Below are 18,588 nucleotides of genomic sequence, written 5' to 3'. Positions count from 1 at the left end.
CATTTACTGCCCATCTCCTGAAATATCGAGTCATCAAAGTCAGAGACTTCTCGTAGCCTGGATTATCCCGACTTTGCAGATGGTAGCCGGCACTGTGGGTTAAATGAAACTATCCTGGTTTTGTAAAACTGGCAATGCCTTTAAGAAACCGTCCTTTACGTCTTTTCTAACTTAATTCTAAATCTCATCTAAAAAAATGCTTTCTCATTTCCTCTCTTAGAACCTTGTCATGAAAGCAGATGTGACATCACGGCACCTCTGCTAGATCAAAGAGCATTTCTGGATCAGTTAAGGGTCATGAATACTGCCGGTGTTTTTAACATCATTAAACTGTAGTGGAGGACTGCTATGGCCAAGTGAGCTACAAAATAATTCACACACTATTCAGAATGTCTGATATATTCATGCAAGCATACTATATCATAATTAGAATAGTTTCATCCTGAACATTTATCTTTTCCAAATACCCCTATACACGGCTTTTAAACTTCCCGATAAATCTATAACATCAACAACTTACTCTGAAATCATCATCCAGTAACCACATCAGCATTCCTAAAGATTTATTGTTTAAGGCCATGGCCTTCAGACTTAGCTGCAGGTTAGGTTCTCCGACACGGACTTTTCTTTTTTAAATTCTGTTAATTTCAGAGCCCAAGCCAGTGGGAAATTTATGGGAATCGTAAGAGAGAGCAGAGATCAGCCTGTGCAAAGCTCTCTGGGTAGCTGTGAGGTGTGGACAGGCAGAAGGGGAAATTTTGAGGACTGGCTGTGTTCCAACCTCCAGTGTACTGGTGTTGAGATTCACTTCCTTACCTTCTCATGGCGGAGAGAGGTGAGAGGTCAACAGACCTTCTTTTAAAAGTCTAAAATGGCTGTTTGGCATAGAGTAGATCTTCGTGAAGACCTTTCCGACCTCTGCTGGTGCAGTGCTGCCCGCTGTAAAGGCCTTGTGGAGGAGGCCCTAGAGGCCTGTTCTTAAACCCACCAGGACACCAGGGATCACTCCAGGAGGGAAGACGGCAGGAGGAAAATGCACTTACTCATTTTCTAAGCTATTTTTACTGCCTTTTCCAATTTCCTTTCTATTGAACTTATTTTGAATCCTAGTGTGTAAAAAATGTTTTGTTTGCTTTGTTTTTTTTAAAAAAAAAACATATAGTACTTCTGTGTTTGTTTACAGTTTTCCTCCACCTTAGGCATAAAGACACCCTAGGACCCTAAGTCCATCCATAAAGGCCCCGTCCCTTTGCCTGCCTCCCTTTTTGCTAGCTTGCATTATAACTGTCCAGATTCCTGTGTCAGTTACCACAGCCCCCTGCAGCACCCCATCTCTAAAATCACTCTTGTCTTCTCTACTGTGTCACGTACCACAGCCCCCTGCAGCACCCCTATCTCTCGAATCTACTGTGTCATAGCCCCCTTAGGCACTTTTCCCTCACCACTGTCACCTCTACTCACCAAGTTCGAAGAGCCCATGGTTTCTTATTCCCATACTCAAAACCTCCAGTTTCTCCATGTGTCTAACCAACTGTCCCATTAGTCCTTTGACCTCCCTCTACCCTTTCAGCTTTCTGACTGGGGAATCCAGCCTCATCAGTTCATTCACAAGCTAGACCCTTCCTATTGACCATGGAAAGCAAATGAAATCTTCCCTGGAGCCTTTAGGATCTAATGAGAGCCTTGGGCTAGAAGTTAATCTAAACCTGGGTTCCAAGCCACTGGAACCAAGTACCTCCACTGGCTAAGTAGTCTCCAGTCACACCCTTCAGCCTTTGCACAACTTATTAACGCCAGCCTTTATTTTAGCTGTGCTTTAATTGGTAGGCTGAACTGTCGGTCAGGACTCAGTCTGGGCAAAGCTTCTTCTCTGATATCTCTAGTTCAGTGTTCTAGAGCCATTACTCCTTCTTCTTATACCACACGAGCACACCTTACCACTGTTCATTTTACACGATTGTTTCAAGAAATGGAGAGGTGAAGGAGGAGGGGCCTGAAGGAGGAGGGGCCTGAAGGAGGAGGGGCCTGAAGTTCCATTCTGGGAAACAAAGTGACATTCACACTTTGTTGGTTTTTAAAAATCAAGTTATGATATTGATTGGAGCTTGTAAAAATATAGAAGTCATACCAAAAGAGCTAGTAACTGAACAAATCACACCCTAGACAACTTTGTAAGTCTTCAGCCCCACAGAACAAAATCAGAAAAATTCAATTCCATTCAAAGTATTTAAGACTTTTTCTTAATATACTCACACACGGAAAATGTATTATTCTTCACTTCCCTATTGGCTGCCCTTTTACATTTAAAACCCCTTTTACATCTAAAACTCAGACATAAGTTCTATTTTATACATTGACAATCATCAACCTCAACTCCCCTAAGCATATAAGCCTGAATTCTCCTGCAGTTTTCCAACCCCTTCTACTTTCCAATATCTGTTGGAACCTTACTGACAATCTCTGTTTGTTTGTTTATTTTTTTTGTTATTGCTGTTGTTCTGTTTGATTTGTAGTAATTAACCAGTACCTTCGGCTTGATTCTAAAACTTGAGCGACTAGCAAGCACTACCATGGTGGCCATCTCTGTTAGGAAGCTTCAGTGTAAACACGGGTGTGATATAACCGGGTATGATACAGCTACTTCTTACTCTGGGAGCCCTATTCTGACCCTGTGGGTACAAGCTAAACTAGCTAGAGTTTGGAAGTAAAATAAAGAATGACTACCAATATTTTTTCCAGTGTCAAATGGGCACTATTTAAGGGCCCTCCCTCAAATGATTTCCTTTTATAAAAAAAATTTGCCAGTATTCGATCAGCCATCTATTATTCTATCATTCACAAATACAGGGACTTGTTTGTATGATTGTTTGTTTTAAATAAAGAATCCTACGATCTGGGTCTAGGTGTAAAAGACCTCATGATTAGCCTTTCTGTCACGTAACTGTCCTTTAGGGGGAATTATATGTTTAAACCAAAATAGTTCCTTTGGAAACCTTTGGAAAAGGCTTTGTTGTGTGTGCTTGCAGGGCATTTCCTACACTGAATACTCTGCTACACAAAGTGGCCTGGCCCCTTTGCTTGGGCCTTCCCTTGCTTCTGTCTCTGGCCCTTGCAACTACTGCTTCAGTTTGCCTGGCAGCAGCTGTCACTACTGGCTGCCTCCCTTTCTGTGCATGTAGGAGAAGAGATCTGGAGACAATACGCAGACCAAACCTGTTCGGGGGCCCAAGAGACAAGGAAAGAAAGCAAAATGGTATCAGTCATGCCAACTTTCCACCTTATCAAATGCAACTCTGTGCTATCCTACCTTCCCAGAATCCAAGAGACATGGGCGATGGCCAGCTCCCCCTGACAGGCCGGTTTCTGACTTTATCCTCACATGAAAATGTGACCTGAAGCAATGTTACAGTAAGCAATCCCTTTTCCATCCTTACAAGGAAGTAACTGAAATGCCCGATGATGCTTTTGTCTTTTCTGTTGCTGCTTGCTTTGGCCCTTTTTGGTCTGCGAAGACAGCCTTTCCTACAAGGCTCAGGGAAACACGGACTTTAAACCATGGAATGAAGTGTTGCTTGACTCTGGAGTTAAACTACAGCCAGGCCAAGAACACAGCTCAGTGGGGGAGCACTTGCCTAAGCTGTGTGAGGAATACAGAGAGGAAAAAGGAGAGATTAAAACAGCGAGGATAGGGACTCCACAGGGAGATGCACAGAATCAACTAATCTGGACCCTTGGGAGCCCTCAGAGACTGACTCACCAACCAAAGACCTTACACAGGCTAGACCTAGCCCACTACCTCCGTACATATGTAGCAGATATACAAGTTGGTCTTCATGTGGGTTCCCCAACAACTGGAGTGGGGACTGTCCATGAATCTGTTTCTGGCTGTGGATCCCAGTCCCCTAACAGGGCCGCCTTATCTCATCTCAGTGGTTGAGAATGCGCCTAGTCCTGCAGACTTGATTTGCAATATATATATATACATATATATATATATATATACACTGACAATTCTTTGGGAGAAAAAAAAACTTCAGTAAATATTAAATGTTTTCGCCCTGACCAGGTGGAAGTTAATCTATTGTCGCAGATGTGACAGTCGTTATCTGGAGTAGAAACCGTGCATGTTCCTTCACACGTCAACCCCTAACTTATGATGCTGCTAGACGCCTGGATTTCCTTTTCTTTACTTCTCTTTCTTCCCACTGGCAGTCAGCTGTCACGTCTCAGGGTTGTTTATGCACAAACCAGAGAAAGAAACCTTTTCCGGTTATATATTTTACAAGTGTGTCCTTTAATGTCCATGGCTCAAAAATACTGCATCTTATAGAATGGGAAAGTGGTAAGAAAAATTGGCTGCCATCCAGCCCGCACCATGATTCGGCTTCCTGGTTTGATGTGTTATTAGGAAAGAACTCTGTTTACTCTCTAAAGTTAAAATTCTTTGTTTTGTCTCTCACTGCGCTTCCTCCTGAAATCACAGTGAAGAAAGTGAAGCTCAGCTCGGCTGAGTTTAACACGGGTTTGCTGTTTCTTCCCTCCAGGTTCGCAGTGCCCTCACATTCAGGGAAAGCTGGGGAAGTACGCACACTTAGAGAAGCACAAGAAACTAGGGTTTTCTAAATAGGAGTTGCTAGGATTCAGAAGCCATGGACGCCATCGCCAAGGATCAAAAGGGACAGAAAAGCTTCAGCTCCTCCATCCATGAAGCCATGTGGCACTTTGTATCTCAAGACAAGTGTTCGTATGTGTTTGCTTACCCAGCACTAAGAAAGATAAAATTCTGCCAGTTATCACATTTGCTCTCTTTCAGGCTTATGAGAACCTCTCTGGTTTATGAGAAAACAAGTAATATCTTAAAGCTATCTTACAGATTTTCTGAGGCTGGAAAATCGCCTTAGAAATCTGAAAATTATTTGGGTCACTCCAGCAGTGAAGAAGTGATATCTCGTACTAGCCCACACTGCAGACCAAAAGGCCCCCTGCCATTTGACACAGTGGTAGGCTTGGGAAGGTCACCCTCAACTTCCAATGTCCCCCCTCTCCCGCTTTCCCAGAAGCAGGCTATACAAATGTATGTGACGTGGCATACATCAGACCGAAAGATCTTCATTTCCAGAGGGGTCCTCCCTAGCCCTGGGAAAGGAAAGTCCTGATCTAGGAAGATGGAGGGACACAGAAGAATCTAAACTGTCAGGGCTTGCTTGCTGAACCCTTCAGTTTACTATCATTCCCTCAGCCACACCAGCCTGCTGATCTCACTCTGACATGACTGTGTACTCCTCACAGAGCATACAAACAGTTCTCTGTATCTCCAACCCTCCATTTGCATCTTTCCTAGGTACCTATCCTTGTTTCAAACACATTACATAAACCCTTAGGGTTGTTTTTCCTACTGCCTATCAGTGAGAGAAAACAGACAGTAAATTTTGTCACCTGCATGGCCATCCTGGTCAGTGGTAGCCACCCTAGATCAGGTGATTAGAAGGAAGCCTTGAATAGAACTGTTAGTTCCTAACTTTCTATGCCACATTGTGTGATATAAATATAGCCACTTACAATAACCTAGTCTCTGTACAACATAGTTGAAATTAATAAGCTGTTTAAATGGTATGTATTTCATATCATTTACCTTAATAATTTGAGTCTGTAGAACCTAAGGCTCCTTATGAGCTTCCAGGTTTATCATCTTAGTCTCAATTCAATTATCAAGAAAAAGACATTGTGGAAAACTTCAGTTATAGATCACATGTTTGGCCTGTTTGAGGCTCCAGGCTGAACCACCAGCAACCAAGGAAGAAAGGAAGAAAATAATAAGTCAGCCCTGGTTTTATGTCATGTTAAACACTGCAATGAGCTTGACAGTTAAGTACATTCTCCTGGTACCTGGGAGGAGAAAAATTGGTAAAACCTAGCCTGTGGCCTCAAGGACTGAAGACTACTTTTAAAAAGGCAGAAACATTAAAGTGTGATGGTGATAAACCACAAGAAGGAAGACCTCTGGTGGCACAAAGGAGTTATGGCTTACTGAGGGGGTCAAGGAAATATCCCGTCAGGGAAGATTTCTCATTTGAGTCCTGAAGGATGAGAGAAGTTCGCCAATTAAACCCGAGGAACAGGTATATGTCAGGAGGAGAAAAGAGTCCACGAGAGATCGGCTGTGATTACCATGGAGGGCATGTGTGGAAAACTAGTGGGAAATGAGATTGTGGGAGCAGGGAAGAGGTGAATTATGGAAAGCTTGTGTTTTAAAAATGTATTCTGTCATCTCAACTATAAGGGAGAAATAAAACACAAAATGAAACAAAACAAAAAGGCCAGAAGAAAACTACCAGGCAACCCAGCGGTTGCTTCTGGTGGCGCGATATTGTTTTGATTTATCTTACAGTGCAAGGCACTTACTCCATTTGTGGCAAAGTTACAGACATACGAATACTATCCCTTTAATACCTGAAGTCAAGGTAAGAAACAGCGATGGCATTTTGGTTCATCATTTGCTCTTTCAATTTGGTTTCCTGGAAATGTGACTCTTATAACAAGATAGATGCCGCAAAGACCATATCAAGTCAGCCACCAAAACCAAGTTCCTGGGCAAAAGCAGTCTCTGCTTATGACACTCTCAGCCTCAGGGGGGCTGCGTATCAGCCCCAACACACATTGGTTCGAAAGGAATCATATCCAGTTCTAAGAAAATTCATTTTTACCTTTCCCTGTGCCTTAAAGTCCGCTTTCATCACAAACCTTTCCCCAGGTCATCTCAAATTCAAGTCTTCAAATAGGGCTTCAGCTCATCCTTCCAGCCCTTCTAGCTCACTGGTGGCTCAATGACTGGCTCTATAGAAAGCCTGGAGCCACTGATATTTTGCAAAGGTATTAACAAAAAGCCACAGAAGCAGAGGTGTGCAAAGCTTTGGCCATCACAGTCTGCACTAATGAAACAAGGAAACAAACTAGCACCAAGCCCAAGCACTGCTACGTGCATAGTTGAATAGAAAGGTTTACGAGGAAAGCTTGCCAAAAGCATTTCATTAAACCAAACCATTACTGCATGAGCCCTATCTGTAGAATCGCAACGGTAGCAACCACCTTATAAGGAGCTCATCAGTGAATGAAATACAACACATGGGATGAAGTCAGACACTCATTGAGAAGCCAGCTTGTCACAAGGTGGTCACTCAATAAATGATAGCCATCATTGCTATCATTTTATTGGGCACATGTTGATCATTCAACAACTCACTGACAGTAATATTATCATTCTACCCCATTCCTTACCCTCTGTCACTGCAATTTATAAGCCTCAAAGATGTTACTTATGTGAAAGAACACTCGGTACTCTGATCAAAATTAGATAATTTTTAGAGTCTTTTGAGAGGGAAAAAAATCAACAGCACTGTTACCTCTTCATATCTGTCAAAAACTGCTCCTTCTTGCAAGAAAGAGGGCACTTCCTTCTGCCAGTTAAATTCATAAGGTTTGGCCATGATGGTATTCAAGACCTGGAGAAGAACAAATGTCTTATTAGTGTACAAAATTAAGCTGCAAGTGGTTATCAGAGCTCAGACATTTTGTGTTTATTTAAACGTGTGAGAAAAGTCCATAAAGGTCCATAAGTTATCTTCCTTTTTATATCTTCCCATCATCTGACCCCAAAACTCTTCCTCTTTGTCTCTAAACCTGGAGAAACACTTCATATAGTGTGAAGTATCTACAGAGGGAAATGGTCCCATGGATCACCTCGGTGACCACACACTGGAAGCGGCTGTCCGCATGATATACCAAAAAGCAATATAATAATGATGGGGTAAAACTCAGATATATTGTATGCTTAGCATGTGAGGCCTTGTATTCAACCCCTATAACCACAGACAGACAAATTAACTTTTAAATAAAAAACAATGTGGCAAGGCAGAAACAGTGGCATACTTAAAATTCCCACTACTTGAATGGCTGAGATGGGAGTTCTAGGCCATCCAGGGCAACAAAGAAAGACCCTGGCTATGGAGAACAGGAAGAGGAAAGGAGAGGGGTTGGAGGAAACTCAAGAGGATACAATATAGTAGATTTGTGGGTTTGCCAAAGTATATGCAAGGAGGCACAGAATGTCTCTTAGAATTTCATGTGTTCTAGGATGTTCTAATTCATGTCAACTACCCTTTGCACTTTTTATATTTTGTTCAACTTTGAAAGGAATAGCAAACAGAGACATCTAATATAAAAGGCTCATGTCAAACATGAAAAGAGAGTTTCTAACCATCTATGTTATCTTTCACTGGTTTAACTATGATTCTGCCAGGACACGAGTACTCAGACTTAAGCACCCAGAAGGGCGTCAGTTTTCTCCTCTTTACCTTCCTCACTACTGAGAGATTCACCTCTCATCTGAGCACTTCTTCCATCCACATGGCCTAATTACACCCAGGCCTCTGGGGACTATGGCAGCTGAAGGAACATCAGGACCAAAGACCTCTGGCTCTGCTTTCTAGGGAGAACATCAACAATGGTGGTGGAAGCATTTTTTGGCTTAATGTTGTTCAGAGATCTAGGGATCAAACCAAGGAATAAGGCATTTTGGGAAAATGGCAGAGAAGTATCCCAAATTTGTCTGATTTTAAATTGGAGGGAGTGCTGTTCTTTGAAATACTTCCTGGGGCACTAGAGGCAGCAACCAAATTACTTTATATAAATGACACAGTAAAGATGAAGGCATAGAACCAGAAAATGTTGACCCAATCAACTGATTTTTAAAATAAGAAGCAAAATAAAGGCATGTTTAATAATTCAACTGGAAGTAGAGAAACCCAAAGGGTGAATAAAGTTACCTCTTGAAAGATAGGAAGGGAACCGGCCATTACTCCCTTTTGTCATGACCTCAAATCACCCACCCAAGCAGCTACAAGATTATGGTCCATGCCAAAGTTCTTCCATATAAATTCTCAGCTTGCCTTGGAAGTCCTCATCTACAAAGGACCTGAAGCCTTAACTTCCTCCTTCCCCTCCTGCACCTGCTAGAAAGGCATTACCTCACTACAGAGGGAAAGGAACCACCTGAGGAGGATGGGGATTTCAAGGGAATGGCCATCAAAGAGCTGACACAATGAGGCAGCCTTTCCAGTGTAAACACACAGAGCAGCTACTGGAAGGGAGCCAGCTGGGTTTTACATGGGCCCATTGTCTGCATCTTACACAACTGGACGGATTGTTTTACACAGGCAGCCAGAGGACACTCTCCCAAGACTGCAGAGAACATGGAAGGGAAGAACCGGGAGGGGAGTCATGGATGGGCTCCTTCATCGGAGATGGCAGAAAGCTCCATCTAAATAAAAAAACATGTTGAGAAACCTGTGTATAAGAGTACAAAGGACCCAAAGAAGCGAACTAGGCAAGGACATGTGCACCTGAAGACAAGATTCCTGACGACCACCACGCAACACAGCATAACTCAAAACAAAGACCACCCAAAATTATTTTTCAGAGACAAGAAATTGGCATGGAATTTCCAGTGACCAAAATGAGTTAATTGTTTGAAACTCTAAGGGAGAAACTCTGGCATTTTTAAAACAGACTAAGCCTATCATCAGACCACCCTGAACTCTCAAATGCCTTGTTTTACTTCAAGCTAGAATTCAATTTGACACTGACATATCATTAATAATAATTTCCCCATTTGCTAAAAATATCTCCATCTTCATCAAGCCATTAAATAGCCTTAAAAAAAAAAACAACACATATCAATGTGGACTAAGAATGGCAAGAAGCAGCAGTGTTGAAAGTTGAAGATAAGAGTATCTGTGAATACTTTGGGGGGAAGAAGAATTTTGTAATTAATTTCTATGCCCTTGAAAGGCCATTACCAATGGCAATTTTACCAGTAGGATTGATTCTAACTCAATGTATGCAAAGCCTGTGGACAAAAATACTATTGTGCCATTTAAGGTAGGAAAACATTGGCTGTTTGCAAGCCTTAAAACTAAGCAATCACTTAAATACACTACACATTTAAATACTCTTATGCTTATTAAAATCAAGCTGGAAAGGAATGGTTGTTTCCCTAACAATGGCCAAGCAGAAGGGTTCCTAAAAATATTCACAGCTTTTGTCAAGCAAATATAAATACTCCCAACATCTTGTTAAGCAAATAAAAGAACAAACATGATCCAAACTGTTTCATGCTATTAGAGTTTGAATGTTAAATATCCCTCAAAACCTTGTGTGTGGGAGGCTTGTTCCCTAAGCTTTGGGAGGTGAACGGATCCCCAGGCCTCTGACTTTATGAATGGATTTATAGATTCGTAGCTTACTGGATATGAAGGGGCTCTGCTAGAAAACTTATCTGCTTCTCTAGGCTTCTTTGCTCTGCCTCAGGGAGTGCTTCTGCCCAAAGCTCTCCCCCACCACAGAATCATAGCCCTTGGCCAAATGATGCTGGACTAAAGGTTTTAGTAAAACTGTAAGCTAAAATAATTCTTTCTGGCTTTAAATCCTTCCTTCCTCCCTCCCTCCTTTCCTTCCTTCCTTCCTTCCTCTCTCTCTTTCTTTGTTCCTTTTGCTATTTCTTTCTTTTTCTCACAGGAATGCAAAGCAGTTAATACAGTACACACACACACACACACACACACACACACACACACACACAAGCACTAGTTAAGATGAAAGTTTTAGTGATAAAAATACTTCCTTCTATTTTAAAATATAGAAAAGCATACTAACTACAGATTTTATATTTAGGAAACAACATTCACTAAAGTGAAAGAAAGATGACATTTAACAAATTATTTCTTTTAATAAAAATCTGTTCTTAAAGTGTCTGTATTTTCCACCAGAGCTCTTGGCAAGAACAAACAGTAAGAAATGATAAGCAAAGCTGTAAACTGTTTCCTCTCCTCTTCTGGGCTTTCATTTCTTCACTGTCAACAGGAAGCCTCTCACACACAGGCTGTGAGGACTTGTCACTGAGCACCTAGCAACAGGCTCTTCAATGATGAGACCTGCATCAACATTTCACAAAGCTATGTTCTACTTTAAAAAAAAAAATCCTTCAAAATTTCATACATGTACACAAGAAAATATGATCATATCTACCAGATTCCTCCTCCTCCAAATCTTTGAAGATATTTCCCCAACACTTCTCCACACAGATTCCATGTCCCCTCCATCCCTGCTCTCTTCTTAATAATCCATAAAGCCCGATTAGTGCTACCAATATGTGCAACCTGTTGGGCTATCCACTGTAGCATGGGCACCCTTCTCAGTGACCACATCCTCAAAGAATGATTCTCCTTTGCCCAGAAGCTACCAACTACCAATAATTCCTCAGGTGGTAGAGGGACCCTAGGAGTATAACCCTTAACCAATCGATGCCAAGACTTTGAATGGCTAGATCTTCTACAGGTCTTATATAAACTTGTATATAAGAGTTCATGGTTACTATGGTTATTTCGTGTTCAGAAGACAGCTTTTAACAACATCCCTTCCCATCCCTAGTCAGTATATTCTTTTTGCTTCCATAATGTTCCCTCAGCTTTGTGGGGTAACAGGCTGGTTGATAGGAATGTCTCCTTTATGGCTGAACACACACAGTCAGGTACTCTCCGCTTTGGCCAGCTCTGCATTGACTGACACCCACTGAGAGGCTCTGCTGCTCTTGCTTTTGGAAATAAAACAGATTATGATGGTGTCAGAATTAGTCTGTCATGGAGTCTAGAATACTACTACAAAACCTACGCCTTCTGCCATGCTGAATCCAGTATGACGGGCAATTGATGCAAAGTCATCTCTCAGAGTTCACAAACACATAGCCCACAGAAGTAAAATGAGACCAGAAGGGGAAAAGCCAATATTTATCTCCACCTCTTGCACCTCAAAACTGATCAGAGTTCTGATCAAAGTGTGACTTTATTTATGGGATAATTTAAAAAGTTGATAAAAATACAATTTTCAAAAACTGTCTCTATAAATGCATTAGATGAACTTTATGACGGTAGTACAGATTTCATTACATCAGGACTTTACAACATGGGTGGAGAACATGCTAAATTATCTGGACATTAGAGAACAGTGTGATTTGAATACAGTAAATAGCTGACGGTTTATTACAGGAATGACACAGGAATAGCATTCTTTGCCCGAAGCAAGTCTCATGACTGACACTCCTATAGCATATAGGATTACATTCCATTATAATTAGTCATAACCCATTATTATTATATTCCATTATTACAGTCATAATCCATTTATTTAGTAATTTTTATATGACATGGAATTCTCAGAAATAAAGGCTCATAGAAATGGGACAAAATTATGTTTTACACACAGCTTTCCTCTTAATTGGACAGCCATACGAGAAATTGTAATAGCTTGGTAATAGGGTACAATCTCACAGTCATCAAACTACGCTTGTTCACATTCTTCTTGTCATCTTTGTGTCTTCCTTCCTTTCCTCTGGGTATGAGGGGCTCTCAGAGAAAAGGAGAAAAGTCAGAAAGTGATCATCTTGCAGTTTCTCTCAGCATGACATACACTGTACGCCAGGGTATACCAAGTGTTAGAGTAGCATGTTCGGAGCCCAGCAATATAGCATTATTCAGTCTGTGATGATCAGTTTTCAAAGAAACAGAATACAACAAAAGTGAAACTGTTCCCCCAAAGAAGCTGACGCATCCCCCCCCATATTGCTTCGATGTTGGTTGTTTGACTGTAACATTTCCCATGCATGCCATCTGAGTACATATCCAGACTTCCCAAATCCTCTTAAGCAGGTTAAATGGCTAGAAGTGTATTACAGTAGTTGTCCATAGCTGAGGATTTCTACTCTGATAATCCACTGCTAATCACTTCTTGCCTGGAAGCTCCGTCCCTCTGAAAGATGCAAGTGATCATTTACATTGGAGAGCTATAGTGCAGAGGGAAAATGCTCTCTGCAGCAATCAGGAGTACTCATGCCATACCATTGGACAGTTCCTTCTTAGGTTTGTGCTTCAAAATACATATTAGGTCCATACCTAGCTTAATAGTATTTTTATACTGCAGAAATAAAATTTTCATTTGTATATAAATCCCTTTTAGAATAACAAATTGCAGAAGATGAAGAAATTTTTATTTAATATGATACAAGGAAAGATGTAAGAACAGTTAGTCATAGTAACTGTAGAACATAGATGTAAGAACATAGTCATGCACATACATGCTGGTATATTCGTAGCAGTCCCATCACAGTGTAATAGTCCTATCACTTAGTGCCAATACAGCCATCATATCAACGGGACACTGCAGATTACTCACATGATATTAGTGGATATTAGTAGAAACAAACTTATTATAATGCCAGTCACATAAAAGTATAGACAAAATTATCTTCCACGCATAAAACTTGATAATGAAAGGAGGAGGGCTGGAGAGATGGCTCAGTAGTTAAGAGCACTGATTGCTCTTCCAGTGGTCCTGAGTTCAATTCCCAGCAACCACATGGTGGCTCACAACCATCTATAATGGGATCCAATGCACTCTACTAGTGTGTGTCTGAAGATAACTGCAGTGTATTCATAAAAATAAACAAGTAAATAAAACTTTAAAAAAGAAAGAAAGGAGAAACTTTATATCTTATAGATTTAGTACATGATACTTTTTTAATTCTTAGATCTGGTGTATTCCTACCAGTAAAATCATCAAAACAATTTCTCTTACTAGTAGTTGCTAGCCATACACAGAGGTGCAGAGGAACGTTGGGCCCTCCTTGCTCTCACAGTGGGGTATTCTATTAAGTTCTAGGGAAACTTACAGCAAAATGCCCATGTACATGGAAAACCTTCAGTTTGGGGAAGAAGGTACAAACAGAGTATATAAAAATCCTTCTGGCCCTTGTTTCCAGGTATTCTAACCTGAACTTATTAGTGTGAGAGGAAGCCCTGTCTGTGGAAAGAGAAGGGACATCAAGGGAAAGATAATGAGAAAACCAGCTTTGGTTACCATCAGCCCCTGCTTCAGTTTCTTCCCTGGCATACCCAGTAAGCTGACAGCAGTTAGTTCAGGATTCTCAAAGTGGGGATTCAAACTAGAATCCTATGGGGAAAAGTTCAGAGAGGGTTCAGACTCTTGGCTTACCTTACATCAGGGCTTCTCAGAGGCAGACACTGTCATGTTGAATCGTCACAGGAAACATACACAGGAAATATATGGGTATGTCTTTGAGAATGTTTATGGAGAGATTTAACTGAGGAGGGAATACTTGACCTGAACTTGGGTACCACTATTTGGTCAGTGCCAGATTGACCAAAAAAGGAAAAAGTCCTACTCATTACCCTTTTTCTGCTTCCTGGTCTGCTGAGATATGAAGAATCTCTGCCATATGATTCTGCTTCCATAAACTCTACAGTATCTTTCTTTCTCACCATGATGGACTTTACTTTCCCAAGCTATGAACCAAAATAATACAGGTACCAAACAGCACTCACCAACGGGGGACTTAATACAGATATAAAACTGCAGGCTCCACCCATATTTTCTAAATGAGAATCCTGGGGGAAGGGGCTCAAAAAGCCAAGGCATATTCAACTAGGAGGGTGACTCTGATATAAAGATTGAGAACAACTTATCGAGTCTTTGCCTAATAGAGGACGTGGTCCAGAGGAGAGAGAAACCAGACAGGCAACAGAGATGAAAGTGAAGGTAACTAACAGAGTGGCCATCTATCTATAACCCTCAGCCTGAGAAAGTAGACACATGGAAACTGAAGGCAGGCAGTTGCTTTTCAGTCAACACCAGTAGTCAATACTGAGGGCCTGAAGTTACTGGGTAATTCATTTAAATATTTCTTTCAAGCTTTGTTTTTAAGGGTTAGATCTGGAAAAGGAGCTGGGAGCTTTAGTTTTAACTCATGACTTGACACACTCCAGAATGATCCGGGAAGAGTCTCTTGTAGGACTGTGGAGACTCGGGTGCCTGTAGGCATGTCTATGGGAGATTCTCTTGACCATGCTAACTGAGGTGCTAACCACCAGTTACCCTTACTGAAGCAGAGTCATATCACCTCCTGAAAGTTCACTGGCAGTCTGTATCCCTTTCTCTATAGAGTTCCATTGCCACACACCATACTGCAACATACTAATCTGAACTTCATCTACAGTGAACTCTATAATGATCTGGATTTGCTGTTATAAGGACTATATGTTGGATAACAATAAACAGTGAATGTTTATCTTTCTTCTTGGATGGACTCCCAACCAACTCTAAAGACTAACTAGGACAGGAAACGAGTATTTCCTAAATGACACTTAGGCACCTTCTTTGTGTGAACCTCCTCTTCCCTCCAGAGTCTCCAAATGTGCCCTCCATTCTCAAAGGACCAAGCCCACCACTTGCCTGGAATGCAGGCTGCAGAACAACTTTCCATTCTCCTTGTTGCTCTGCAGCTGGTTGGGCTTATCAATAACTTCTAGGCCAGATATCTCCTTCACAATTTTCAATGCCCCATACCTCAGCCCACTCCCCTCCCCAAGTGTGTACAGTTCACATTGGTACCTGAGTCCTGGTGAACACAATGACATCCTGAACTTATCTTTGTAGGATGCATGGCTTTCTTATCCCCTTTAAGAGGTAACCTCACAGGCCTCTTATGCCCACCCCTCCCTAACCCTGTCATTCAGTTGCCCTTGGACTAGCTCTCCCCCAATTAGATTAAAAAAAGAAAATGTCACCAACATGAATCAAATTTCTCAAAAGGAGAAAAAAACTACTTTACAGGCTCAACTTTTGGTTTAATTATCAGAGTATTTCAAAGGGGAGGATTTTATTTTATCTTGCCTTGAATAATCTTTCTGAAGGCTGCCTCAGGCATGAATATGTGTTAAGTCTGAAAACTACAAGACAAGATTGCATAACACGGTGAAGACTCTGCAGATGGGGCAGGCCCAAGTTCAAAGACTCAAAGGATCCTTTCTTTAAAAACTATTTTCTTATTAAAATAAACACACACACACAATGAACTATTAAATTTAATCAAGACTCCTTGTAGTTAAAGACTGGCTAAGCTGTTTTATAAATAGGCCACTGCTATTTCTTACACAGGAGTCACAGGATGAGGATAAAGCTGAGGACCATGCATGACTGTGCACAATGGAACTGAGTTCAGACCGTATATGGGGAAAAACAATATAGACGCACTAAATACATATGAAAGTACCAGTTGTCCCATGCTTATAGCCCTAACGGTGTTACTCTATGGTGGGAAAATAAGTCTCAGGTAAAGAAACAGAGCATAAATAAACCTCAACCACACAGAAGGTCACTTTGTGTTCAAAGTGGTGTCATTTTAAACCTTCAGATGTTTTAAATTAAACTCAGTGATGGAGCTGATAAATGAAAATCAGGACAATGAGAAGGAAGTACATGGAACAAACGTTAAGTCTTTAGGGAAGTTGTTTCTACTTTAAATTTTCTAATTAAAATTATTTTGTTTAGCTATTTTGGGGTGTGCTCTCTCTCTTCCTCTCTCCTCTCCCTCCTCTCTCTTCTTTCTCGCTTTCTGCCTCTCTGTCTCTGTCTCTCTGTCTCTCTGTCTCTCTCTCTTTCTCTCTGTCTCTCTCTCTTTCTCTCTGTCTCTCTCTGTCTCTCTCTCTGTCTCTCTCTCTCTCTCTCTCTCTCTCTCTCTCTCTCTCTCTCTCTCTCTGTCTCTCTCTCTCTCCCTGTCTCCACCCACCCAAAGGATCTGGATGTAGCTCTTAGCTCCTGCTCTAGCATCAGACTACATACTGTCATGCTTCCCACCATAATGATAATAGACTAACTGTCTAAAACTGGAAGCCATCCTCAATTAAACGCTTTACTTTATGAGTTGGTTGCTCATGGCTCATGGTGTCTCTTCACAGGAACAGAACCATCACTGAGCTAGGGTTCTGCAGTTATCCTTCAGGAGCACAGTGAGGTGGCTCTAATCCTTTATACCTTCCTCTTTATTTCTTAGAGACAATCTCTAGGGACCCATTATAATCAGTTCACAGATTATTAGATGCTTTTGTCTAGAAAGTATAAAAGTATCTTGATATTGTCATTTCTTCAGACTTGACTCCTTTGTGAAGATCCCCATTTACACATACATCGAAACCTGCATGTTTTATTCTTGATAATGACCCTTGTATTAATTCAGTTTCTAAGACAAGACAAGCAGAAGACATATGAACTAGTGGGAAACTCTTTTTCCCTGATGTGAGAATATGCATAAAACTAGGAGTAGGGGCTGTGCCTGTAGCTGTGCCTGTGGCTGTGGCTGTGCCTGTGCCTGGGTCTGGGCCTGGGTCTGGGTCTGGGTCTGGGTCTATGGCTGTGGCTGTGGCTGGGTCTGTGGCGGTAGCTGTGGCTGTGGCTAGGTCTGTGGCTGTGGCTGTATCTGGGTCTGTGCCTGTGCCTGTGCCTGGGTCTGTGGTTGTGGCTGTGGCTGTGGCTGTGCCTGGGTCTGGGTCTATGGCTGTGGCTGTTGCTGTGTCTGGGTCTGTGGCTGTGGCTGGGTCTGGGTCTGTGGCTGTGTCTGTGTCTGGGTCTGGGTCTGTGGCTGTGTTGTGGCTGTGTCTGGGTCTGTGGCTATGGCTGTGGCTGTGGCTGTACCTGGGTCTGTGGCTGTGGCTGTAGCTGTGTCTGTGTCTGTGACTATGGCTGTGGCTGTGGCTGTGCCTGTGTCTGTGGCTGTGGCTGTGTCTAGGTCTGTGGCTGTATCTGTGTCTGTGTCTGTGACTATGGCTATGGCTGTGGCTGTGGCTGTATCTGGGTCTGTGGCTGTGGCTGTGGCTGTGTCTGTGTCTGTGACTATGGCTGTGGCTGTGGCTGTATCTGGGTCTGTGGCTGTGGCTGTGGCTGTGGCTGTGCCTGTGTCTGTGTCTGTGTCTGTGACTATGGCTGTGGCTGTGGCTGTGGCTGTGGCTGTGCCTGTGCCTGTGTCTGTGGCTGTGGCTGTATCTGGGTCTGTGGCTGTGGCTGTGGCTGTGTCTGTGACTATGGCTATGGCTGTGGCTGTGGCTGTATCTGGGTCTGTGGCTGTGGCTGTGGTTGTGCCTGTGTCTGTGTCTGTGTCTGTGACTATGGCTGTGGCTGTGGCTGTGGCTGGGTTTGTGGCTGTGTCGGGGTCTGTGGCTGTGTCTGTGTCTGTGTCTGTGACTATGGCTGTGTCTGTGGCTGGGTCTGGATCTGGGTATGTGTCTGTGTCTAGGTCTGTGGCTGTATCTGTGTCTGTGTCTGTGACTATGGCTATGGCTGTGGCTGTGTCTGTGTCTGTGTCTGGGTCTGTGGCTGTGGCTGGGTCTGTGGCTGTGGCTGTGCTGTAGCTGTGAGATACAGTGCTTGCCTAGTGTGCAGAAGGCCCTGGGTTCAAAGCTCAGAATCACAACAGCAGTGAAGCTGCAGGTGTACAAAGCAAATGCTGCTTTTGGCTTCATCTGCTAGTCTGGAGGGGTGACTGAGTTTTCCTCGTTCACTTCAGTCACATAGGCTATCATACTTATGGATTATGAGATAATCATCCCAATGTTCCATCAGAAAGGTGAACAGAGACAGCCAACTTTTACAGTTTTATAACCATTGTGTCTACAGCTTTAAAAGTGGGCC

The 18,588-nt window shown here is 42.3% G+C and overlaps 1 protein-coding gene across 11 annotated transcripts in view; it reads right to left on the bottom strand.

Moving 5' to 3' along the window:
- The window catches only part of Plcb4 (phospholipase C beta 4), a 363,080-nt gene that overhangs the window by 134,721 nt on the left and 209,771 nt on the right, over positions 1 to 18,588 (bottom strand). For 8 of the 11 annotated variants that reach the window (XM_031372018.1, XM_031372023.1, XM_031372019.1 and 5 more), the window contains one exon: positions 7,401 to 7,499. In XM_031372018.1, coding sequence (XP_031227878.1) covers positions 7,401 to 7,484 — 84 coding nt within the window. In that variant the 5' untranslated portion in view covers positions 7,485 to 7,499. Of the gene's footprint in view, positions 1 to 7,400; positions 7,500 to 18,588 lie in introns of those variants that run through there. The other 3 variants (XM_031372022.1, XM_031372024.1, XM_031372025.1) reach the window with 2 other exon arrangements.

The sequence above is a fragment of the Mastomys coucha genome, unplaced genomic scaffold (genome assembly GCF_008632895.1).
Source record: "Mastomys coucha isolate ucsf_1 unplaced genomic scaffold, UCSF_Mcou_1 pScaffold15, whole genome shotgun sequence".
NCBI lineage: Eukaryota > Metazoa > Chordata > Mammalia > Rodentia > Muridae > Mastomys > Mastomys coucha.
Note: the sequence above shows the minus strand (reverse complement) of the source record. Positions and strands in the feature narration are given on the sequence as shown.